Source organism: Salmo salar, chromosome 21 (genome assembly GCF_965601325.2).
Source record: "Salmo salar chromosome 21, fSalSal1, whole genome shotgun sequence".
Taxonomy (NCBI): domain Eukaryota; kingdom Metazoa; phylum Chordata; class Actinopteri; order Salmoniformes; family Salmonidae; genus Salmo; species Salmo salar.
The window spans coordinates 52,761,233-52,786,890 of record NC_138311.1 but is presented as its reverse complement, the minus strand read 5'-3'; the positions used below and the strand labels follow the sequence as shown (position 1 = coordinate 52,786,890).

The 25,658-nt window shown below is 41.5% G+C and overlaps 1 protein-coding gene across 1 annotated transcript; it reads left to right on the top strand.

The window, feature by feature from the left end:
* Window positions 1–3,470: 3,470 nt before the first annotated feature.
* On the top strand, window positions 3,471–25,320 carry LOC145862585 (guanylate-binding protein 1). The gene is made up of 10 exons (XM_082967235.1): window positions 3,471–3,593; window positions 4,236–4,430; window positions 14,108–14,235; window positions 14,393–14,502; window positions 15,118–15,314; window positions 18,728–18,970; window positions 19,091–19,371; window positions 21,236–21,448; window positions 21,615–21,717; window positions 23,633–25,320. The coding sequence occupies exons 2-10, from the start codon at window positions 4,259–4,261 to the stop codon at window positions 24,073–24,075; spliced, it is 1,890 nt and encodes a 629-aa protein (XP_082823361.1). The 5' UTR covers window positions 3,471–3,593; window positions 4,236–4,258; the 3' UTR covers window positions 24,076–25,320.
* The last annotated feature ends 338 nt before the right edge of the window (window positions 25,321–25,658 follow it).

The window sequence follows — 25,658 nt, the reverse complement described above, 5'->3', positions numbered from 1 at the left end:
TGATAAAAGTATGGGATTCAGGGTAATCCACAGCAGATTTATGGAGAATTGCTGTGGGTGAGTTGAAAATTGAATGGTCCCGGGATAGAAATGTATAAAGTTTACATTATATCATAAAATCCACATTTTACACCGTACATTAGCAATTTATGTTATCAGTATCTAATGTTGTTGGTTTGGCGTCAAATAAGCCACCATGTTATTTGCCGAAGCTCATTTTGCCATGCGGGTTTTATGCTAGCTAAAGTTCCCTCTTTGAAGTTGGTAGCTAACTCAAGAATGCATCTTCTTTTGGAGTGCTGTTATATCCCGTCTAATACTCATCATTCATCAAGTGTGTCCCATGATCACAGCTTTGGAAATAAAATAATTATCCATCCATTACTCCTTCCTGTGTTGACTGACGGACTTGAGGGATGGGACCAGGAAGGTCACACTTGTAAGCAAATTATTTGATATTTTTCCAAAGTAATTTTTATTTTAAGATACAGTACATACTGATGCCACCTGTCAATGATTTTAGAGGACAGGATAATGGGGATTTAAATGGTTTCACTCTTCAGAGCAATCACACACAGGGCTCCCAAGTGGCGCAGCGGTCTAAGGCAATGCATCTCTGTGCTAAAGGTGTCACTACAGACCCTGGTTTGATTCCAAGCTGTATCACAACTGGCCGTGATTGGGAGCCCCATAGGGCTGCACACAGTTGACCCAGCGTTGTCTACAAAGCATGTGACAAATAACATTTGAGCTTATGACAACATGGTCTTGGAGGCTACTTTCACTTTCAGTAGCCTGCTGTGTAGTGTTTGCCATTTAGAGATTGATTTGCAGGGGATCCTTGGCTTTATCTGGCAAACAAAATACACGTCTACGTGAGTATCTGGGATCCACACAGCATTTCAGGGAACCAATGGGCTGAATCCTAACTTTAGATCTGCAGGCTAAACTTATTTCAATTCAATCTATCATGGCAAACTCCCATCAATAACAATTGCTGTGCGTATGCATCTCAAGTATGAATTCTGCCCTATTTTTCCTAGGTATCTCCAAGTCTTTGTTCCACATCTGCACTAACACGCCTGTTTCAAATAATCCATTAATAATGGTCTTAAGTCTGGACCTTAAATATTTTAATATCGTGTCAATGCTGGGTTAGAATAAAATATGTTCATACATTTTGTCTCTAGGCACAAGAGAGTGGAATGCATTATCATGAGAATTTAATTCAAGAATCAATGATGATTAATTGGTATCAACCATTAGCTGCTTTGAAGTGATCATTTGATCATGGATTTCCCAATGTGCCTCTTTAAAAACAATTGCATGTTATTGTTCTCAGAAAGCAGTCCTGAGCGTGCTGCCAGACTTTCCTGACTCCATAGACTGTTTGCAGTGCACTGACTAGTTTTCCATGCAAATGTTTTTACTTGAGAAATACTGCACCCAACATCTTAGCTAGATGTAAAATTGTGCAACTAAGATTTCGGCGGCAAAAAAGTATAAATTAATTACAGATTTCTTAATGTGTCTTAGAATTATTCAGATTATTTTGAGGAAGTCACTATTTTGAGGAAGTGGCTATGATGCTACGGTGACTCAGGAGGGACAAACAACAGAACCTGCCAGGGTATTCAGTCATGGTCGCTAGTATTTGTTAATGAGCATTGGTGAAAAACGAGGCCAAATCAGGAAGTTCAGTCGTCCGTTAAATATTTGAATAGTGTGTTAGTGCTTGGTTGGAATGAAAGCCTCCAATAGGATAAGACCTTGATAGTGAACACCAGACCTTGATAGTGAACACCAGGCCTTGATAGTGAACACCAGACCTTGATAGTGAACACCAGGCCTTGATAGTGAACACCAGGCCTTGATAGTGAACACCAGGCCTTGATAGTGAACACCAGGCCTCGATAGTGAACACCAAACCTTGATAGTGGACACCAGACATCGATAGTGAACACCAGGCCTTGATAGTGAACACCAGGCCTTGTATTTTGCAATGGGCACAAGAAAGATGTGTGAGGGTTTATTTGGGGGATTTAATATTTAGTTCTCAAATATTTAATATTGTCACGGCCGTCGTATGAATTGGACCAAGGCGCAGCGGGTAGGTGAATGCTCATTTTTATTCACCCCCCCAAAAAACCAAGAAACCGGTCGACAAACAGTCTTGCAGGCAACACACAGCTATGCTAAGAACAACTACCCACAATACCCAAAACAAACATACTCCTAATTATAGGACCTTCAATCAGAGGCAACGATAACCAGCTGCTTCCAATTGAAGGCCCCAATCTCATTTACTAAACATAGAAATAAACACCCTAGAAACAGACATAGAACCATACAATATAGAACTAAACCAAAAACCCCGGAAACATAAATCAAACGCCCCTCTACATAAACACACATTCAAAACCATATAAAACAAATACCTCCTGCCACATCCTGACCAAACTATAATAACAAATAACCCCTTTACTGGTCAGGACGTGACAAATATTTAAGTATTAATGAGGATTAACTTGTATCAATCATTCACAAAAGGATTTTCGTGTAGGCCATTTGGTGTGCGTAAAATTAGGCCCTAAAGTTTAGGCTTAAACACTAATGCCAGATAGATAAAAAATAATGAAGGATAAAATCTATAGATATAAATTACACAACAATGATGATTCATTTATGGATTTTTTATGGATTATTTTCTATTTATTCAAACAGACTGCCACCCATCCGCCCTACAACTAGACCACATTTCATGACCCTAAATCGTCCCGCCCCGTGGATATAACCACAGAAGGTATTTTTCTTTACTGTCTATATTCTAGTCTTACTCGCCCTATAGTGTCATGCCCTGACCATAGAGAGCACTTGGTTCTCTATGGTGTAGTAGGTCAGGGCGTGACTCGGGGGTGTTCTAAGTTATATATATTCTATGTTGGTGATCTTGGTATGGTTCTCAATTAAAGGCAGCTGATGTTCGTTGTCTCTAATTGGGGATCATACTTAAGGGTTCCCTGTTCCCACCTGCTTTGTGGGATATTGTTTTTGAGAGAGTGCATGTAGCACCTCAGTGCTGCACGGTCGTTGTTTGTGTCTTGGTTTGTTTTAAGTTTCACTTAATAAAGATGTGGAACTCCAATCACGCTGCGCCTTGGTCCGTCTCTCCACGGTCGTGACATATAGACTATTCACCTCTCCTCTCTTGACACTAACAATGGATTCAAACTGAGCAAATAAGAAATTAATCTCGGTCTTTGTTGTTTAGTGCTCCAACTCCTTTTTGCCTCGAATTAGTCCTTATCCAAGGGCTTATCAAGGTTTTTCTTGATAAGCCCTTGTTGTTAGAAGGCATTGTACTTTAGTACATTGTACAGTTCCATTGGCACTCATGAATAAAAGCAACTGGGAATCGGAGGTAGGTCCTGTTAAACTGCATTCTTGTAGTACTTAGGTAATGAATGAGTTTCACCAGACAGGAGGTCACTTTCACTTTCAGTGTCTGCAGCCTTTAAATAGCCTGCTGCTTGGTTATTTTGCCAAATTGGTTTGCAGAGGATCCTTGACTCTCAGTGAAACTACGAGTATATGTGAGTATCAAGCCTGACTTTAACCTGAGTTCTGATTTCCAAACCCACAGATATTCAAACTCTTCGCTGGTTGACCTAATCCTGACAAATTGTCTCCTTAAGTACTTGGCCAGTGGTGTCTTTACAAATGATCTCAGCGACCACTTTCCTATTGCTTGAACTAAATATACCAAACTGAACAACTCTGTTGTAGATTTATGAAGACGTTAATAAAAAATTTTTGCCCCAGGCGTTCCTTCGTGATCTGTATTCTTCAGAGTTTCTCTATCAGCTGCATTCCCGACCCTGATTTGTCTGTAGTATTGTTCTCATGTTCTCATGACACACACCAAAAGCACTAACAAACCTGTATCAAACCTGTACCTTGATATTTTGAATCAGGCATGTTAGTGCTGGATTAATATACAAGCCTAAAGAACCAGTCACTACTGGACTGGAGCAAGAGATCCCTGCATTAGAAGTTTGGCTTTAGTTGCTGTCAAACTATTTACTATTTATTATTGTTACATATCATTATTGGAAGTAAAATAGTTTATGATGTTAAAATGTGTTGTACTTGCTATTGACACGACAAGGAATAGCATCATAGAGGTCAAATAAGCATTAATGATGATGAACGTGTATCAACCATTTACTTTTAAGCGATCTTGTGAATCCACTTGACCATGGACTCCCCAATGTGCCTCGTTAAAAACGCCGACGGAGAGCTTTGCGTTGAAGCAGAGGCCATGGCCTACCTGATGGGACTGAAACAGAAAGTCGTTGTTGTGTCTGTGGTTGGGTTGTATCGCACCGGCAAGTCCTACCTCATGAACCAGCTGGCTCAGAAGAGAAGTGGTGAGAGACAAATATATCTTTCTTTACAAACAGGTTTTGACATCATCTGTGCCTCTAAGTCTTTTTTAGTAACACTGTACATTGTTTCCCCTACTACTTTGTAACTACACAGTAATAACTGTAGAAACATAGTAGGACAGGGATTCTTGAAACTCATACAATCTTTGTATGGCAGAAAAACATTATCTGTGCTTAACCTCTTAGATGTAATGGCAAATGTTTGATTTCCGCCAAAATAGACATACCCAAAAGTAACTGCTTTTCATGTGTAATTAGATGAGTCTGACATGCCAAAAGTTGGTATATTTGGAAAGAATAGATCTGGGAGATTATGGGGAAATTATCATAAGATAGATAGGAGTTACATAGTTCAGAATACACAAGATCAAGCACACACAAAATAACCGTTTATTTTTTATTTTGAAAGTCATCTTTCATTGACAAGCTATAAGTGAATTATTGATTCCCAGAGCTGGAAACACATCAGAAGGCGTCCACATCATGTGAACAATATCAGAAACAAAATGGGATTGATAGACCCAACAACTAGAAATGGGCAGATGTTTTAGTAAGTGGTGTCAGGTGTGGTCACGGGACGTTTCCAAGTGTCCCTAAACCTCTCCAAATGGGCATATGTCTGTAAATGTGAAAATTCCAGTGCTATTACATATCTGTAATCTCTAAATGCTATTTGTTCAGTATAAAAACCAAATTTCTACCATATTTCTACCATATTTAAAATGTTTATTTAACCTTTATTTAACTAGGCAAGTCAGTTAATGTTACCGATGTGAAATGGCTAGCTAGTTAGCGGGGTGTGCGCTAATTGCGTTTCAATCGGTGACGTCAATCGCTCTGAGACCTTGAAGTAGTTGTTCCCCTTGGTCTGCAAGGGCCATGGCTTTTGTGGAGCGATGGGTAACGATGCTTCGTGGGAGGCGGTTGTCTATGTGTGCAGAGGATCCCTGGTTCGAGCCCAGGTAGGGGCGAGGAGAGGAACGGAAGCAATACAGTTACATTAAGAACAAATTCCTATTTACAACGACGGCCGACCAGAGAACAGTGAGTTAACTGCCTTGTTCAGGGGCAGAACCTCACTCAAACTGTGGTGGTATTATGGGTTATCCAGGGTACATTCATGTGCCCTTTAAACCTTTCAAAATTGTCTGAATGTGGTAATTGCACTGTTTTTGCACACTGGATGTGCCCAAAAGTTATTGTTCAGTATAAAAACTACATTTCTACAACACCAACCTCTCTCAAACGTTGTGCTGGTGTCAGAGGACGTACAAGGGATATCCAAATGGTTTTTCAACCTTTCCAAAGTGCCTGAACGTTTAGCCTAGGCCTATCCAATGTATTGGCTCCCCATACAAATGAACTGTTCACAAAAACAATATAAAAGCAACAGATATACATAAACAAATATATCAACATGTCTTATGAAACACAAAATTGGTTACACATGTGTCCTTCACTAAAAAAAGTGCAAAAATAGACATAAGCTAAACTATTTACAAAATGGCGTTCGTGTTTGTTTTACATCCCAGGTGTAGATGATTAGATTTCACTTTCATTGTAGCTTGTGCATGTTGTGTTAGTCTTTGAAACAGTCTCTCTCTCTGACAGGAAACAAAAAGAGAACTGGCATTTCGGACAGAAGATCTGGCATTGCACCCTTTTTTCCTGTCTGTGTTTAGTGAAATGCTTGCAGTTCTTTCTTTTTGTCTTTTGGCATGTGTGTTGGATAGTGGCACTCACCTTGAGTGGGGGTCTTGTGATGGTTGTGAGGTTGCTTTGGGACCCCAATTCAGCCATTTCCCACACCAGCTGCTCTCGGAAGGCCAACTGGGAGAGAGGGGTTTGACTTTTTGTTTTGGCCATTTGCTTGTGGAGAATGAAAGTATTTACTGTAGCAATGTCCACAAAGTGGTAAAAAAAAAAGTCTTATACCACTTCCTGGTCTTATGGAGGACCTGGTAGTAGCCTATCAGAGCATCAGATAGGTTGACACACCCCCATGCTGGCATTGCAGTCCTTCACAGAAACAGGAATGGGGACATTCTTCCTTTTTCACCCTCCTTGAAGCATGGTAGTTATTGAATGCCTTATGCTGTGTGGTGAGCATGGTTACTTCCCTAATGTCATTCCATTTCACAGAAAGCAGCTTGTTGGGGAGGGGTGGCTCCCAAATGTCATCATCCAAATCCTCTGCATCCTCCACTCTATAGTGAATCAAATAAAGGGATATATTGTTGTAAGACACACAGAATTACAGTTGACTAAGTTTACAAAACAACATCACTGTAAAGTAAAAACACCAAGCCTGGACTTCATCTGTACAGTGACTCACATAGTAGGTGTGAAGCACACACACAATGCAAACAAATAAGCAATGTCCATGAGAGTTTAGTGGCCTCCCCAATGTCCATGAGAGTTTAGTGGCCTCTCCAATGGCCGTGACAGTTTAGTGGCCTCTTCAATGGCCATGAGAGTTCAGTGGCCTCTCCAATGGCCATGAGAGTTCAGTGGCCTCTCCAATGGCCGTGAGAGTTTAGTGGCCTCTCCAATGGCCGTGACAGTTTAGTGGCCTCTCCAATGGCCGTGACAGTTTAGTGGCCTCCCCAATGGCCGTGACAATTTAGTGGCCTCTCCAATGGCCGTGACAGTTTAGTGGCCTCTCCAATGGCTGTGACAGTTTAGTGGCCTCTCCAATGGCCGTGACAGTTTAGTGGCCTCTCCAATGGCCATGAGAGTTTAGTGGCCTCCCCAATGGCCGTGACAGTTTAGTGGCCTCTCCAATGGCCGTGACAGTTTAGTGGCCTCTCCAATGGCCGTGACAGTTTAGTGGCCTCTCCAATGGCCGTGAGAGTTTAGTGGCCTCTCCAATGGCCGTGACAGTTTAGTGGCCTCTCCAATGGCCGTGACAGTTTAGTGGCCTCTCCAATGGCCGTGACAGTTTAGTGGCCTCTCCAATGGCCGTGACAGTTTAGTGGCCTCTCCAATGGCCGTGACAGTTTAGTGGCCTCTCCAATGGCCGTGACAGTTTAGTGGCCTCTGCAAAGTAACGAGGATGACACTTAGAACAGTAAACAGTGAAATAATATGAAACAAAAGACAACTACTTTGGAATTGTATAATATTGACATTTCTTGTTAAATAGGCTTATGTAAACTAAATCCAAAGCACAAAAAGCAGACAATTTACCGAAAACAAAATACATTTAGTAAATTACTTCATCATTCCAAGATGGCATAGCAGTCAGATGTCCTCGTCTTGTCGTGTCCCGTGTGTATATATATATATATTTACATCTTTTCTTCGCATATTTTTTTATATATTTTTTTCTAAAACTCAACCTCAAAACACTCTCCTGCAACCCGCCTCAACAATAAAAAAACAAATTTATTATTTACCTCAAATCTGAAATCCACAACAGAAGCTGGCCAGAGGTTGGCCAGTTCACTGGCTAAAGTTGGAGTTCAGCTAGCCACGGTTGGCGGTCATCAGCTATCGCCAGTTTTCTACAGTGCGACTCAGACCAGAACATACCGGACCTATTTTCTCTCCATATTCCCGGATTTCTACCGCAGGCTCTGGACATTTACAACTGGAGCTTGCAGCTAGCGACTATTGGCTAACGTCAGTCCCGGAGCTAACATCAATTATTTCAGAGCTAGCCAGCTGAAGAGTTCCATCAGCCACTCCTGGGCTACAATCACCTATCCGGACCCGTTTTACTGCCGATGCGGAGCCCCATCGGGCCTTCATGACTGGACTACCGACGTTATCTGCCCGAGGGAGTTATCCAACTGGCCCCTCCATCGCGACGTAACCTGAACGCCCATATGCGGCCCGCTAATCGTTAGCTGTCTTATCGGCTGCTATCTGAATATGTAACGGCTGTCGTAGAGAGGGGACCAAAGCGCAGCATGTTGATTGCTCATTATTTTATTTTATTATAACTCAAAAAACTGAAGCAAAATAACAAAGAGAAAAAACGAAAGCACACAGTTCTGTCAGGTACATAGACTTAAACAGAAAATAGCTACCCACAAACACAGATGGAAAAAAAACCCTACTTAAGTATGATCTCCAATATGAGACAATGAGGACCAGCTGCCTCTAATTGGAGATCATCCCCAAAAAAACCATAGAAATCGAAAAACTAGAACTAAAACATAGAAATAGGAAACATAGAAAAACACAAAACGTCCCGTCACACCCTGACCTACTCTAATAATATTTTACTATGGTCAGGACGTGACAGAATAGGTCTATTCGGACAATTTCCTTGGGCCACTATAACTACAACTATTTTGCCAATTGGACTGGTCCCCCCTACCACACGGAACCCCACTAATCTACAGACGGAAACGCACGAGGTGGCTAAAAACAGACCTGCCTCCATCTTCTGCCAGCTTGCTACCTATGGCTCGACTAGCTGTCTGAATCTCACTGGACCCTTATGATCACTCGGCTAAGCATGCCTCTCCTTAATGTCAATATGCCTTGTCCATTGCTGTTCTGGTTAGTGTTTATTGGCTTATTTCACTGTAGAGCCTCTAGCCCTGCTCATTATACCTTATCCAACCTTTCAATTCAACCACCCACACATGCTATGACATCTTCTGGTTTCAATTATGTTTCTAGAGACAATATCTCTGTCATCATCACTCAATGCCTAGGTTTACCTCCACTGTATTCACATCCTACCATACCTTTGTCTGTACATTATACCTTGAAGCTATTTTATCGCCCCCAGAAACCTGCTCCTTTTACTCTCTATTCCGGACGTCATAGATGACCGATTCTCATAGCTTTTAGCCGTACCCTTATCCTACTCCTCCTCTGTTCCTCTGGTGACGTAGAACTGAATCCAGGCCCTGCAGTGCCTAGCTCCACTCCTATTCCCCAGGCGCTCACACCCGCGGTACACACTATTCAACAGCCAGTGAAATAGCAGGGCGGCAAATTCAAAACAACAAAAATCTCATAATTCAAATTTCTCAAACATACAACTATTATATCCCATTTTAAAGATAATCTTCTCGTTAATCCAACCACATTGTCCGATTTCAAAAAGGCTTTACAACGAAAGCAAAACATTAGATTGTGTCAGGAGAGTACCCTGCCAAAAATAACCACACAGCCATTGTCAAAGCAAGCATATATGTCACAAAAACCAAAACCACAGCTAAATGCAGCACTAACCTATGATGATCTTCATCAGATGACACTCCTAGGACATTATGTTATACAATACATACATGTTTTGTTCAATCAAGTTCATATTTATATCAAAAAACAGCTTTTTACATTAGCATGTGATGTTCAGAACTTGCATACCCACCGCAAACTTCCGGTGAATTTACTAAATTACTCACGATTAACGTTCACAAAATACATAACAATTATTTTAAGAATTATAGATACAGACCTCCATTATGCAATCGCGGTGTCAGATTTTAAAATAGCTTTTCGGCGAAAGCACATTTTGCAATATTCCGAGTACATAGCCCGGCCATCACGGCTAGCTAATTTGACACCCACCAAGTTTGGACCTCACCAAACTCAGATTTACTATAAGAAAAATTGGATTACCTTTGCTGTTCTTCGTCAGAATGCACTCCCAGGACTTCTACTTCAACAACAAATGTTGTTTTGGTTCCAAATAATCCATAGTTATATTCAAATAGCTCCGTTTTGTTCGTGCGTTCAGGTCAGTATCCGAAGGGTGACGCGCGAGCGCATTTCGTGACAAAAAATTTCAAAATATTCCATTACCGTACTTCGAAGCATGTCAAACGCTGTTTAAAATCAATTTGTATGCTATTTTTCTCGTAAAATAGCGATAATATTCCATCCGGGCGACGTTATATTCATTCAAAGGCTGAAAGAAAATTTTTTAGAATTCACATGAACGTGCATCTCCAGTGTCACTGTTGTCAGCCTGACCACTCACAAAATCTCCTGCTGTTTTTCGGCCAGAGACTGGAGAGACGTCATTCCACTTTCTGGCGCCTTCTGAGAGCCAATGGAAGCCTTAGAAAATGTCACGTTACAGCAGAGATGCTGTATTTTTGATAGAGATGCCACAGAAGGAGAACAAATTGTCAGACAAGGCACTTCTTGTATGGAATCTTCTCAGGTTTTGGCCTGCCATATGAGTTCTGTTATACTGACAGACACCATTCAAGCAGTTTTAGAAACGTTAAGAGTGTTTTCTATCCAAATCTACTAATTATATGCATATTCTCGTTTCTGGGCAAGAGTAGTAACCAGTTTAAATCGGGTACGTTTTTTATCCGGCCATGCAAATACTGGCCCCTAGCCCCAACAGGATAATTGAACATTTCAATAAGCATTTTTCTACGGCTGGCCGCGGTCAACAGCACTGCACCCCCCACAGCTACTCGCCCAAGCCTTCTCCATTTCTCCTTCTCCCAAATCCAGTCAGCTGATGTTCTGAAAGAGCTGCAAAATCTAGACCCCCTACAAATCAGCCGGGCTAGACAATCTCGACCCTTTCTTTCTATTACTAGCCTGTTCAACCCCTATTACTAGCCTGTTCAACCTCTCTTTTGTGTCGTCTGAGATTCCCAAAGATTGGAAAGCAGCTGCTGTCATCCCCCTCTTCAAAGGAGGGGACACTCTTGACCCAAACTGCTACAGAACTATATCTATCCTACCCTGCCTTTCTAGAGTCTTCGAAAGCCAAGTTAACAAACAGATCACCGACCATGTTGAATCCCACCACACCTTCTCAGCAATGCAATCTGGTTTCTGAGCTGGTCATGGGTGCACCTCAGCCACGGTCAAGGTCCTAAACGATATCAAAACCGCCATCGATAAAAGACAATACTCTGCAGCCGTAATTCATCGACCTAGCCAAGGCTTTCGACTCTGTCAATAACCACATTCTTATCGGCAGACTCAACAGCCTTGGTTTCTGAATTGACTGCCTCGCCTGGTTCACCAACTACTTCTCAGACAGAGTTCAGTGTGTCAAATCGGATGGCCTGTTGTCTGGACCTCTGGCAGTCTCTATGGGGGTGCCACAGGGTTCTATTCTCGGGCCGACTCTTTTCTCTGTATACATCAATGATGTCACTCTTGCTGCTAGGGATTCTCTGATCCACCTCTACGCAGATGACACCATTCTGTATACTTTTGGCCCTTCTTTGGACACTGTGTTAACTAACCTCCAGTTTGATCTTCAATGCCATACAACTCTCATTCCGTGGCCTCCAACTGCTCTTAAATACAAGTAAAACTAAATGCATGCTCTTCAACCAATCGCAAACTGCACCTTCCCACCCGTCCAGCATTACTACTCTGGAAAGTTTTGACTTAGAATATGTGGACAATTACAAATACCTAGGTGTCCGGTTAGACTGTAAACTCTCCTTCCAGACTCACATTAAGCATCTCCAATCCAAAATGAAATCTAGAATCGGCTTCCTATTTCGCAACAAAGCATCCTTCACTCATGCTGCCAAACATACCCTCTTAAAACTGACTATCCTACCGATCCTTGTCATTTATAAAATAGCCTCCAACACTCTACTCAACAAACTGGATGCAGTCTATCACAGTGCCATCCGTTTTGTCACCAAAGCCCCATATACTACACGCCACTGCGACCTGTATGCTCTCGTTGGCTGGCCCTCTCTTCATACTCGTCGCCAAACCCACTGGCTCCAGGTCATCTACAAGACCCTGCAAGGTAAAGTCCCCCCTTATCTCCGCTCACTGGTCACTGTAGCAGCACCCACCCGTAGCACGCGCTCCAGCAGGTATATCTCTCTGGTCACCCCCAAAGCCAATTCCTCCTTTGGCTGTCTTTCCTTCCAATTCTCTGCTGCCAATGACTGGAACGAACTACAAAAATCTCTGAAACTGGAAACACTTATCTCCCTCACTAGCAGCTCACAGATCACTGCACTTGTACATAGCCCATCTATAATGTAGCCCAAACAACTACCTCTTCCCCTACTGTATTTATTTATTTCTTTATTTTTGCTCCTTTGCACCCCATTATTTCTATTTCTACTTTGCACTTTCTTCCACTACAAATCTACCATTCCAGTGTTTTACTTGCTATATTGTATTTACTTTGCCACCATGGCCTTTTTTGTCTTTACCTCCCTTATCTCACCTCATTTTCTCACATTGTATATAGAATTATTTTTCTACTGTATTATTGACTGTATGTTTGTTTTACTCCATGTGTAACTCTGTGTTGTTATATGTGTCGAACTGCTTTGCTTTATCTTGGCCAGGTCGCAATTGTAAATGAGAACTTGTTCTCAACTTGCCTACCTGGTTAAATAAAGGTGAAATAAATCAAATAAAATAAGCTATATAAAGTATATTAGCTATATAAAGTATAGTGTGTGTGTGTACATATATATATGTCATGAAAATAATTTCCTTACAGATCTAAAATTATCTTTCTCTTTCCTTTGAGAAAGAAAAATAACAATAATAATAAAAATCACCATGGTCAACATCATAACCTGTCATCTCCATCTCCCTTAATTAACAAAATAAATGCTGCACTCAACCCCAAAACGTATTTACTAGATTCATGATAGGAACGTGAATTTAAAACATATTGTTTTATTGGAATTTGCAGCTGTTGTTGGTAAATAATGAAATCTGCTAGCTTCCAAAGTTACTTTATCAACTTTGAAACCCTTTTTAAAGAGAAGTCAAACTGAAAAACGTTCTCCTGTCTCCTTTATTTCTCCTGGTTAGTCTGTTGTCTGCAAAGGTTGTAATTAAAAATGTAAAGGGTTGGATTATTAAATAAGGAAGACACATCTCAGTTAAATGCATTCAGTTGTACAACTGACTAGGTTGCATTTCAGATTATTTTGTGCTTAATGGAAAGTAATGGTAAATAATGCATAGTGATTTTTTTTTTAGTTACTTTTATTGTAAATAAGAAAATAATATGTTTCTACACACATCTACCTTAATGTGGATGCTACCATGATTACAGATAGTCCTGAATAAATCGTGAATAATGATGATTGCAAATATCCTACCCCCCCAAAAATGCTAACCTCCACTCTATTGTAATGGTGAGAAGTTAGCATGTCTTGGAGGTATGATATGAAATGCTAACCTCCACTCTATTGTAATGGTGAGAAGTTAGCATGTCTTGGAGGTATGATATGAAATGCTAACCTCCCCTGTTATTGTAATGGTTAGAGGTTAGCATGTATGAACTTCCTCACTCATCCTTATTCACGATTCATTCAGGACTATGTGCAACCACGGTAGCATCCACATTAATGTAAAAGTGTTTACAAACATATACTATTCTTATTTACAACAAAAGTGACTCAAATATGACACAATACTTTAATTAGCATTTACTTCGAAGTGAATTTGTCCCAATACTTTTTGTCCCATAAAATGGGGCATCTATCTTCCCCTCCCCCCTAACTCTGGTCTGCAGTAGTTCTGGTCCGCACTAACTAACTCTGGTCTAGGGCGTAGCTAGTAGCTAGCTAGTTCTGGTCCACACCAACTAACTGGTCTAGGGCGTAGCTAGTAGCTAGCTAGTTCTGGTCTGCGGTAGCTCTGGTCCAGCTCTGTAACAGTCTTATAGGCTGGTTTAATATTTGTACTGTAAATGTCCTCAATAATCTGTGTTCATTTAGGTTTTGCCCTTGGAGCCACCATCCAGTCCAAGACTAAGGGCATCTGGATCTGGTGTGTCCCTCATCCTGAAAAAACAGACCACACCCTGGTGCTGCTGGATACAGAGGGGCTGGGGGACGTGGAGAAGGTGGGGGTCAAAGTTCAATCTCTTTACAATCCACATTAAATGTTCACATTCCTTCATTTACCAACAAAGCACAGTGATCACATATCTGCACGCTCATATTTTAAATGAGATGATTACATAGTTAGAGATCCAATACATGTTGTCATACTTATTTCAGGGGGATTCTAAGAATGATGCCTGGATCTTCTCCCTGGCCATTCTGTTAAGCAGTACTCTGGTCTACAACAGTCGAGGGACCATCGATAATGATGCTGTGGAGAAGCTTCAGTATCCTTTTGGGTCAACATTTGGCTCCATTCTGTGGCATCTTGTGGACATAATCTGTTGTGGTATTTGATATGATAGTTTGCTTGTTTGTTAGGCTTTTGACAGTCATCTCAGCTATATTAGTGGTAGCCTAGCTAATTGTGATGGACATTTTCATGAATTTGTATGTATATTTTTAACATTATTTAATTGTAGGCTAGACCTAATCATTGATATGGTAGAGAATTTAAATGTTCATAATTCGCCAACTAAATATGTTCCATTTAATTAAATATGCTATATGCAAGTTCCATATGTCGTGTTTATCAGTACTACGCAGAATTTTTTTTCTCTGGAAACTGTAAAGGGCTTGAGAAATCTCAGGATGCCGGTTCCCGTGATTGATTCTTAGCTTTGGTGAACATGAAGAGCTGGTGTTGACTAAAAGCAATGTCTGTGACTTTCAAGCAAATGACGTTACTGTGTCAATTTAAATCTAAACTGAAAATTACTTGTTTTGTTTGTTTTTTTGCTTGTTTGTAACTTCCCTGAAATTCAAGCCCCTGTACGCAAACTGTGCATGACATTGACATGAGCTATGGGAACTCCTGTATCAATCCTCAACCGGTCCTATAGATATGTGAACGAGCTGACAGAGAGGATCAAGGTGAAGTCTACCACTGACAATGAGGAGGAAGGAGAGGGCACCCAGTTTATGCAGTTCTTTCCTAATTTTGTGTGGACCGTCAGAGATTTCACTCTACAGCTCGAGATCGACGGTGGAGAAATCACTCCAGACCAGTACCTGGAGAATTCCCTGCAACTCAAGAAAGGTGATATTGATTATTATAAAACCAGGTAGTTTGAGACCTAGATGCTGATTGGCTCAAACAGCATTCCAGCTGTGTGTATATCAGACAATATACCACGGTATGATGCAAAGCGTAGCATTATGAGTATAACTACTGTTCCCTGAAGGAGTACAACATACTATGGGGAGTCACACTCTCGCGACTTTGGTTGAAGGATCTACAATCACGCCTGACAAGGCCAATGAAATTCTGGGACTGGGAGAGATTCTTCCACCACTCTTAACAACTGTGTGTCTGAACGTGGAGATGGGACACTTCATCTAACTCATATGTGGGAGACACAACACTTTTTACACCCGTGAACACTGTGGAACCAGTTGAAAAACCTGTGTTCATGTGCCAAAGTTTGCCTAAAGCCTGGTCCTCTCTGGGTACACAGGCTCCGGAGATCAGTGACGAGCCTCACTCGGTTTAGGTGGTAAGATGCGTTCTGGCAACCGGCTGGCACCCAGCGCTGGAACGCATGCTTTACAAACAGACCTAGGTAAAAAGCCTTATCATGGAGGTTACCCTACTGACCAGTCATAGGTACTGATGACAAAATACCTTGTAACATAGCTGGGAATGGGACAGACAGCTGTTGTAACAGACCGGGCGAATTGTAATTTAATCTAATTCCCAGGAATGCAAAGTGTTGAGCTGGAGACAGACAGCTCATTTGTGGGCTCATATGAACCACAGAAACTTTGTGTGGGATAATAGTGTCCAACCCTGCTCGTTCCCTCAACTCCGCTACCAACAACTAATCACCTATAGAGACCATAACATGTATCACTAGACACCAGAGGCCAGTGAGCTACAGGCAGGGATCAGCAATGAATCTCAGTAATGAGCCACCTATGGGGGAGGGGCACCCCTTTGTGGACAAATACCCAACTTCTCACTCTCACCCTGGAGAGATTGATTTAGCCCCTGAACCCCATTGACACCGTGGAACGTGGGGTAACAAAGGGGGGAACATTAAACATAGACAAGCTTCCAACATACGTAGTGCTTCTATGAAACTGTATAACCTGCGTGAAGCAAAAAGGGCTTTGACAAGGTAGGCTAGCTAGCATCTTTGACCGAAGTATCTATTTAGAATAACCAAGCGACTTTACGCTACGTATTCTTAACAAGAGAGCTACCCCAGCAACTCCACCGTGGGCAGGTAGGAATAGATAGTTATATGCAGTGCTTGTTTAGCTAGCCCAGTCTCGAAAGTCCAAGTAGGAAACGGTTTACTGGGGTGGGACCGGACCGTTCATCAACATGTCTGGGAATAGAGGCAAACGGTGCTTGACCGAGGCAGACACAGGCAGCAGGGGGTACCCACAAAATCTGGCCGCCCTCTCTCTTCAAGTAGCCTCACCCTAACTGGCGACACAGGAGCCGGGTGGGGGCGCGGGTAGGGACTCCCTTTGAGTCCCACAATCACACCGGCGTGATTTATTACCTTCAACCCCTTTTAAACATTGTGTGTTGAGCTACATACGTATTTTTTTGCATCGGATTCGTCTATTCCTTCTGTATCCGCAGATACCAACCATTAACCTGTGTGGGGGCTGAGATAGAGTGGAGTTTGTGTGACAAGGGCGGATCCCGAAAACAGTTCTCACAAAAAACGTCTGTAATGTCTGAACAGTTTGAGCTACAGACTATTATGACCCCAATATGAAAAGCTGAGACACTCACAAATACACACATGTAAGCTACACAAGAGTCGTTAGAAGCTAAAGGGTTCTTCTACATAGATGATCATAGGAAATCCCAGGACATAGTGTCTATAATACTGTATGGGGTTCTTCTACATAGAAGATCATAGGAAATCACAGGTCATAGTGTCTATAATACTGTAAGGGGTTCTTCTACATAGATGATCATAGGAAATCCCAGGACATAGTGTCTATAATACTGTAAGGGGTTCTTCTACATAGAAGATCATAGTAAAACCCAGGACATAGTGTCTATAATACTGTAATAAGATCACATAGTTGCTGTCACAAACTCCAAACTCCACACAGTTATTACTGGGTAGTTGGATATTCATTTCCCACTAAGCAAACAATTTCTGGACTTACAGCATTTTTATAAATTCATTTTTAGTCAGGTTTCTCTTAAGGCGGACCGTGTTTTTTATTTTTTTACATTTGCAATAAAACTCACAAATGCAACACTTTATGTCAAATTGTTGTTCTACATGTAGACATGGTTGTCCTGAAAAGAGCATGGTAAAACACTTCAATGTGAGGTTACATATAAGAGCAAGCAGATGAATGAAACAGCGGTGGTCGGTGACGTTTAAGATGAGGGAGGATGATTCTTTTTTTTCATGAACATGGCCTTATTTCTATTACAGCATATTGGATGACTGTCATTCATATTCCATTCACCCAGTTTAATTACTTCTTCAGGATCGGTGTCCCTTCCATGGGACGGTTGAGCTAACATAGGCTAATACGATTAGCATGAGGTTGTAAGTAACAAGAACATTTCCCAGGAGACATATCTCATATTGGCAGAAAGCTTAAGAAATGTTTTTCAACAGAATCGGCGGAATTAATACACCCCTGATCACACGCAAACACAGTTCACTTTCATCGCAGCCACATACAAACAGCATGATCATTTTGCTCATATATATATATAATTCCTTCTCACGTCTACACTCTCTCCTCCTCTCACCTTTTCCCTTCACTTGTAGACTTCAGTGCACAACACATCAGCTGTCTGTGACCAGACAAAAAAAAATCCAAGCCAAACCTTCATATCATAACTGCTAACTACTACACACAGTCTACATCATTGTCACCATATTAGCTAACGTCATAGTCAACATAGCTAATAGAAGTAAGGTGTTTCCAAACCCGCTACATTCCTACAGGAACGTTACAGTTAACAGTCAGCAAGCAGTTTAGCAGTTAAACCGGCGGGCCCCAGTGGCAATAAATTAGTAAAACCAAAATCTTACCTTGGAAGAGTTCCAGTGTTGGATAGACATTCAGCTAGGTACCATAGCATCCCTCTTTGTTTTAGCCGGCTGTTTGAGTAGGCTAAACTAACTAGCTGCATGCACTAGCTAAGTGAAAGTGGAAAAAATACAACAAAATATACACTCTTTCGCTTCTCCTTCATTTTTAAAGAGATTAATTTGTTAACTGTTGTCTTTCTCTTTGAGTCAATTACTAACCACACTTCATGCACTGCAGCGCTAGCTAGCTGTAGCTTATGCTTTCAGTACTAGATTAATTCTCTGATCCTTTGATTCGGTTGACAACATGCCAGTTCATGCTGTAAGAGCTCTTGATAGGTTGGAGGAGAAAGGAGATATTATTTGGACGTACCCAAGATCTGCTTGTACTATAAAATCCAGTAATGCCAATGTTATCTTTCAGGTTATGGTAAAAAGATCAATGACTACAACGTTCCGCGAGAGTGCATCCGGAACTTCTTCCCCTCACGCAAGTGTTTTGTGTTCCCCTCCCCTACAACTCCTGATAACATGCACCGACTGGACTCCATGGACGAGGCTGAGCTTTCTGAAAGTTTCAGAGAGGTCGTAGATACTTTCTGCAGCTTCATTTACCAGGAAAGCCGTATGAAGACTGTTATAGGGGGACACACATTGACCGGAGAGAGTGAGTCAGACATCTACCTACAGTACAATATGTGAAAATGGATACACATATTGATTCTGAATTGTATTGTGCCACTAAATTCAAACATTCAAATTTTTCCTCCGACCTGTCTGATTGCAGTGCTGGGGCACTTGGTCACCACCTATGTGGAGACCATAGCCAAAGGCAATGTGCCCTGTCTGGAGAATGCAGTGCTGGCCATGGCTAAAATTGAGAACCAGGCTGCTGTGGATGAGGGCCTGGCGGTGTACCAGAAGGGAATGGAGGATGTGAAGGCCTTATTCCCGGTGGACATCAATCAGCTGTCAGAGAACCACCTTCGCTCAGAGTCCGAGGCCACACAGACGTTCATGAAGCGATCTTTCAAAGACGAAAATGAGGAGTTCTTGAAAGCTCTGGTGGTAAGAGTCATCATTTGAGATCTGTGCCTGGTTCTAACACAATGCATTTTTAACATCGTCAAGGCCATTCAATAGAACAAATCATTGATTAGCTGATGCAACAAAATGATAATCACCAGTGACAGTAACAACAGTAGGATCCAAGGACACCAGGTGGAATATGACCAATCAGTGCAATTCCTCAATCAATTAACTTCTGGAGACAAAATAACACTACTGTGAAAATCCCTGCTCAGATTAGATTTTTAATCTTGGATTAAAAAGAACACAATATTGAATAAAAGCCTTAAATAGATATGGAGCCAATATGTAACCCTTAATCACTATTGGCATACCGGGGTTCACATGTCTGAAGCTAGTTTCAGTTCATACCAGGGTTCACATGTCTGAAGCTAGTGTCAGTTCATACCAGGGTTCACATGTCTGAAGCTAGTATCAGTTCATACCAGGGTTCACATGTCTGAAGCTAGTGTCAGGTCATACCAGGGTTCACATGTCTGAAGCTAGTGTCAGGTCATACCAGGGTCCACATGTCTGAAGCTAGTGTCAGTTCATACCAGGGTTCACATGTCTGAAGCTAGTGTCAGCTCATACCAGGGTCCACATGTCTGAAGCTAGTGTCAGTTCATACCAGGGTTCACATGTCTGAAGCTAGTGTCAGCTCATACCAGGGTCCACATATCTGAAGCTAGTGTCAGTTCATACCAGGGTTCACATGTCTGAAGCTAGTGTCAGGTCATACCAGGGTTCACATGTCTGAAGCTAGTATCAGTTCATACCGGGCTTCACATGTCTGAAGCTAGTGTCAGTTCATACCGGGGTTCACATGTCTGAAGCTAGTGTCAGTTCATACCGGGGTTCACATGTCTGAAGCTTGTGTCAGTTCATACCAGGGTTCACATGTCTGAAGCTAGTGTCAGCTCATACCAGGGTCCACATGTCTGAAGCTAGTGTCAGTTCATACCAGGGTTCACATGTCTGAAGCTAGTGTCAGGTCATACCAGGGTCCACATATCTAAAGCTAGTGTCAGTTCATACCAGGGTTCACATGTCTGAAGCTAGTGTCAGGTCATACCAGGGTTCACATGTCTGAAGCTAGTATCAGTTCATACCGGGCTTCACATGTCTGAAGCTAGTGTCAGTTCATACCGGGGTTCACATGTCTGAAGCTAGTGTCAGTTCATACCGGGGTTCACATGTCTGAAGCTAGTGTCAGTTCATACCAGGGTTCACATGTCTGAAGCTAGTATCAGTTCATACCAGGGTTCACATGTCTGAAGCGAGTATCAGTTCATACCGGGGTTCACATGTCTGAAGCTAGTGTCAGTTCATACCGGGGTTCACATGTCTGAAGCTAGTGTCAGTTCATACCAGGGTTCACATGTCTGAAGCGAGTATCAGTTCATACCGGGGTTCACATGTCTGAAGCTAGTGTCAGTTCATACCGGGGTTCACATGTCTGAAGCTAGTGTCAGTTCATACCGGGGTTCACATGTCTGAAGCGAGTATCAGTTCATACCGGGGTTCACATGTCTGAAGCTAGTGTCAGTTCATACCGGGGTTCACATGTCTGAAGCTAGTGTCAGTTCATAACTGGGTTTACATGTCTGAAGCTGGTGTCAGCTGAAGGTCAACCTGACCTTGTACTCTGTAAAATGTTGCTTCTTAGAGACCATTCTGATCTGCAATGTGTTATTGTATCGAGGTGGACTTATAGCTGCTGTGTTTCTCATTTGGTGTATACTGTATTCTCCAATGTTAGCATGCTGCAATAAACCTTTTCTAGAACTGTCTTTCTATAATTGTCTGATCTTTTATCTTATTCTACACACCTGATTCTGAAAATTCCCAATAAATCTTTTAGGAGGCCATTAGTAACCACTCCGCCGACCTTTTCAAACAAAACAAGGATGCCTCAGAGAAGAAGTGCAAGGCCCTTCTGGAGAATCTGTCTGCTCAGATGGATCAGGGGATGAAGGAGGGGACATACGCCACACCAGGAGGCTATGAGCTTTACTGCAATCACCATGACAGCATAGTGGCACAGTACCGGGCTGAGCCCAACAAAGGAGTCAGAGTAAGAGCTAGAATCCAAACAACATCAACAACGTTGTGTATTAGAGAATCAAAAACATCCATCATTAGTCAGTAATGACCAATTAAACATTTCAACTAATCTCAGTCACCTGGTTACGGTTTGAATCAAAATCAATGCAAATATCTAAAAGGCATGTTTTCTGCAGGCTGAGGAGGTTCTGGAGCAGTTCCTGAAGGGAAAGAGTGCAGAGTCCAACTCCATCCTGCAAGCTGACAAAAAACTGACGGAAAATGAGAAAAAAATCCAAGGTAAGCCACACCTCAATCTTTTTTTTACTTCCAATTATAAAATTATAAAATCTACTGTGGTAGGCTAACATTCGGAAGATGCAAATAAGACCAGTGGCCCCGCCGTAATGACAGGCCCCGCCCAAAATGACAACTTCTAAATATTATGGAGTAAAAATAACCAAATATATCCAAATTGGATTGTATTATTGGTTGCCATCAGAACATATAAATGGCAGATTTGACAAATAAGCATTTAGTTAGTATTTACTATTTTGAAAGAAGAATTAAAATCAAAGCAAATCAGATTTTATTTACAGAGCCTTCAGAATGTATTCACACTCCTTGACTTTTTCCACATTTTGCTGTGTTTAAGCCTGAATTTAAAATTGATTATATTCAGATGTTTTGTCACTGGCCTACACACAATGTCAAAGTTGAATTATGGTTTTAACATCGGTCACAAATTAATTAAACATTACAAGCTGAAATGTCTTGAGTCAGTAAATATTCAACCCTTTTGTTATGGCAAGCCTAAATAATAGTGTTTAACTCAATTTTTGAACGATTACCTCATCTCTGTACCCCACACATACAATTATCTGTAAGGTCCCTCAGTCGAGCAGTGAAATTCAAACACAGATTGAACCACAAAGACCAGGGAGATTTTCCAATGCCTCGCAAAGAACGGCACCTATTGGTAGATAAAATAATAAAAATAAAATAAAATAAATAAAATAAAATAAAAATAATAAATGCAGAAATGGAATATCCCTATTCCCATGGTAAAGTTATTAATTACACTTTGGATGGTGTATCAATTCAGCCAGTCTTTACAACGATACAGGCGTCCTTCCTAACTCAGTTGCCGGAGAGGAAGGACACCGGTCAGGGATTTCATCATGAGGCTTAAGGTGACTTTAAAACAGTTACAGAGTTTAATGGCTGTGATGGGAGAAAACTGTAGTTACTCCACAATTCTAACCTAATTTACAGAGTAAAAAGAAGGAAGCCTGAACAAAATAAAAATATTCCAAAACATAAATCCTGTATGCAACAAGGCACTAAAGTAATACTGCAAAAAATGTGGCAAAGCAACAACAAGGGGTATGAATACTTTCTGAAGGTACTGTATAGCAATCTGGTGCTCAACTAACTGTCCCTATAGGGATATCCAAAGTCAACCCAAATTGAACATTATGACCGGGTCTCAAGCAGCTGCACTCTGAATTGATGATTAACTGATTGCTGCCAGCTGTGGGTAGGCGTGAAACAAACCCAACCTTAATTTACGTTGCTATGCAGTCACGTCCACAAGTCTCACAAAAATCTGTTTGGGGTGACACTGACTATGTCAAATTATCCTATTTACAATTTGTATAATTTAGCATTTTTTGTTTAAAATCAAATTGAGATGTTTTTCCTTTTTCCCACCAATTTCATGATATCCAATTGATATCCAATCTTGTCCCATCGCTGCAACTCCCATATGGACTCGGGAGAGGCGAAGGTCGAGAGCCAAGTGTCCTTCGAAACATCCGCACTGCTTCTTGACACACTGCTTTCTTAACCCGGAAGCCAGCCACACCAATGTGTCTGAGAAAACACAGTACAACTGGTGACCGAAGTCAGCGTGCATGAGAAGAACGATTTGCGGGATGTCTGACAAACAGCGCAGTAGCTCTGCCCCTTTCCATCTTCTGTTGCGGATCGGCGACATAGGTGGTTGTGGTGGATTGAGACGTAGCCCAATGCAAAAATACATATCTCTAGCTATAACTGCCAGATTTTAATAGGTATTTTTGTTATTATGTTACTTAGATTGAAGCACCGTTGCGCCAATAGACTCTAGAGGGTTTTAATGTGTATGAATCTGTATGAGAAAATGAGTTATCCAGTTTTCCTACTTATTTATCTCTCTCCTTGGCTCTTCCAGCTGAGAAGATGAAAACAGCTGAGCTGGAGCAGGAGAAGGAAGCATCCAAGGAGAAACAGGCAGAGATGGAGCGCACCATTGAGAACATTAGCAGGGGCCAGGAGAAGTACTTGAGGGAGATGGAAGAGAAGATGGAGGAAGAGAGGAAGCAACAGCAGCAGGAGTTCAACAGGACCCTGGACCGCAGGATGCAGGAGCAGAAATATCTCCTGGAGAAGGGCCATAAGGAGAAGGCTGAGCTAATGAGGCAAGAGATCGAGGAGATAAAGAAGAATAATCAACTGGAAAGGGACGCCAATACCCAGAATCAGAAGGCTCTGCTGGATGGCTACAAGCAGCAGGCTGAGGAACAGAACAAAAAGATGGAAGCGTTAATGGTGGCGCTCAACAATAAATCACAGGCCCCCGTACATGTTGTTGAACGAGGCTGTATGGTAATGTGATCCACTCCACTCCACTTTGAATGCCTGACTATGAAAAGCCAACTGATATTGAATCTTGAAGCGTTGAAGTGTTTGTCCTCTACAGCCATCGGTTTTTTATCTCTCTCTGCTGGTTATCTATGAAAGTTTGAACGTCTTGAAAGTATATCTGCCGTTCATGGCCGCGTGAGCCTGGTTCCTCTCTAGGTTTCTGCCTTCTAGGGAGTTTATCCTAGCCACTGTGCTTCTGCCTCTACATTGTTTGCTCTTTGGGGTTTTAGGCTGGGTATCTGTAAATCACTTTGAGACAACTGTTGATGTAAAAAGGGCTTTATAAAATAAATGTGATTGATTGACCTTTTGTGAACCTTATATCTTACTTTAAGATGTCGTAGGCCCTGCAATCAAATGTGTGCTTTATGTCACCTGGGGCCATATGGCAAATGGCCCAAAACACAAAGATTCTTGTAGGGGCCAGTCCTCCCTTCCTCTGTCAAGAGGACAAAATGTCTCTGTTACAGTACCCAGATGAATGACTATTGAAATGTGTGTTACAGTAATATCCATGTTTGGTATCTACAGTATCTGAAATGTGTCCTCAGAGGAGAACTTGGTGCCATTCACATGGATCTATGATCTCTGTATGATTTTTGTTTATCCAGATGCCCAGATATTAATAAGCTGGGACCCGATCAATGTGGGCACCATCCAAGGTCCAAATAACTAAATCATCAGACTTTTTTAAGTGTTTTGGAAAACAACATACTGTACACTTGGTTTTATCTGCATTAAGTACCCATTTAAGTTCAACAAAGATTTTCTGGAAAGCAACAAATGCAGACTGTAGCTCTTGTTGGAATTGGCTAAACTTTGAACATTGAGATATTTAATGAATGATAGAAAATGAAAGAGACTGGGTTATGTTAGAAGTTAATGGTTCTCAGAAGAAAGAAGAAAGAAGAAGGCTTTGGAATGTGTTTGATGGAGGAGAGTGTGTTGATACAGGGGAGACAGATGGACATCTGTGTATTAGATGAAAGAGGGGTTGAGGTCAGGAGGTGAGGACAGATTCTATTAAGAAAGTACTAAATGTTTGGAATCCTGTTACCCTCTTTATTAGCTTCCTGTAGAGCCATAACATGTAAGGATTGGAGAGAAAGGGGAGTGTCTTAATAGGATGCATATAAACGGTGAAGTCTGAAGTCTTTTGCTGTCTGTTTTCAGCTGTACAGAACCTTTGGGAAGAATAAACTGGGTTAAAGCTTCTCTAGTGTCCGTGGTTTATTTACTCTGAAAAATAAGAACCCAACACTCTGAAACAGCTTGGTCATCCGTGGGGGAAATAACAATCACAACAGTGTCATCGGCATACAAGTACAGGTACATTATTTATTAGATAAACCAATATTGTTCATGTAAATAATGAAAATAACTGGATCAAGAATCGATCCTTGTGGAACACCCTTTGTTGTGTCCAGAAAACCTGATTTAACACCATCAGTAAATACACATTGCATTCTGTCCGTTAAATAATTTTAACACCAGCTACAAAGCCTCTGAATGAGTAATCCATAGTGTCAAAAGCCTTAGACACTTCAATGAAA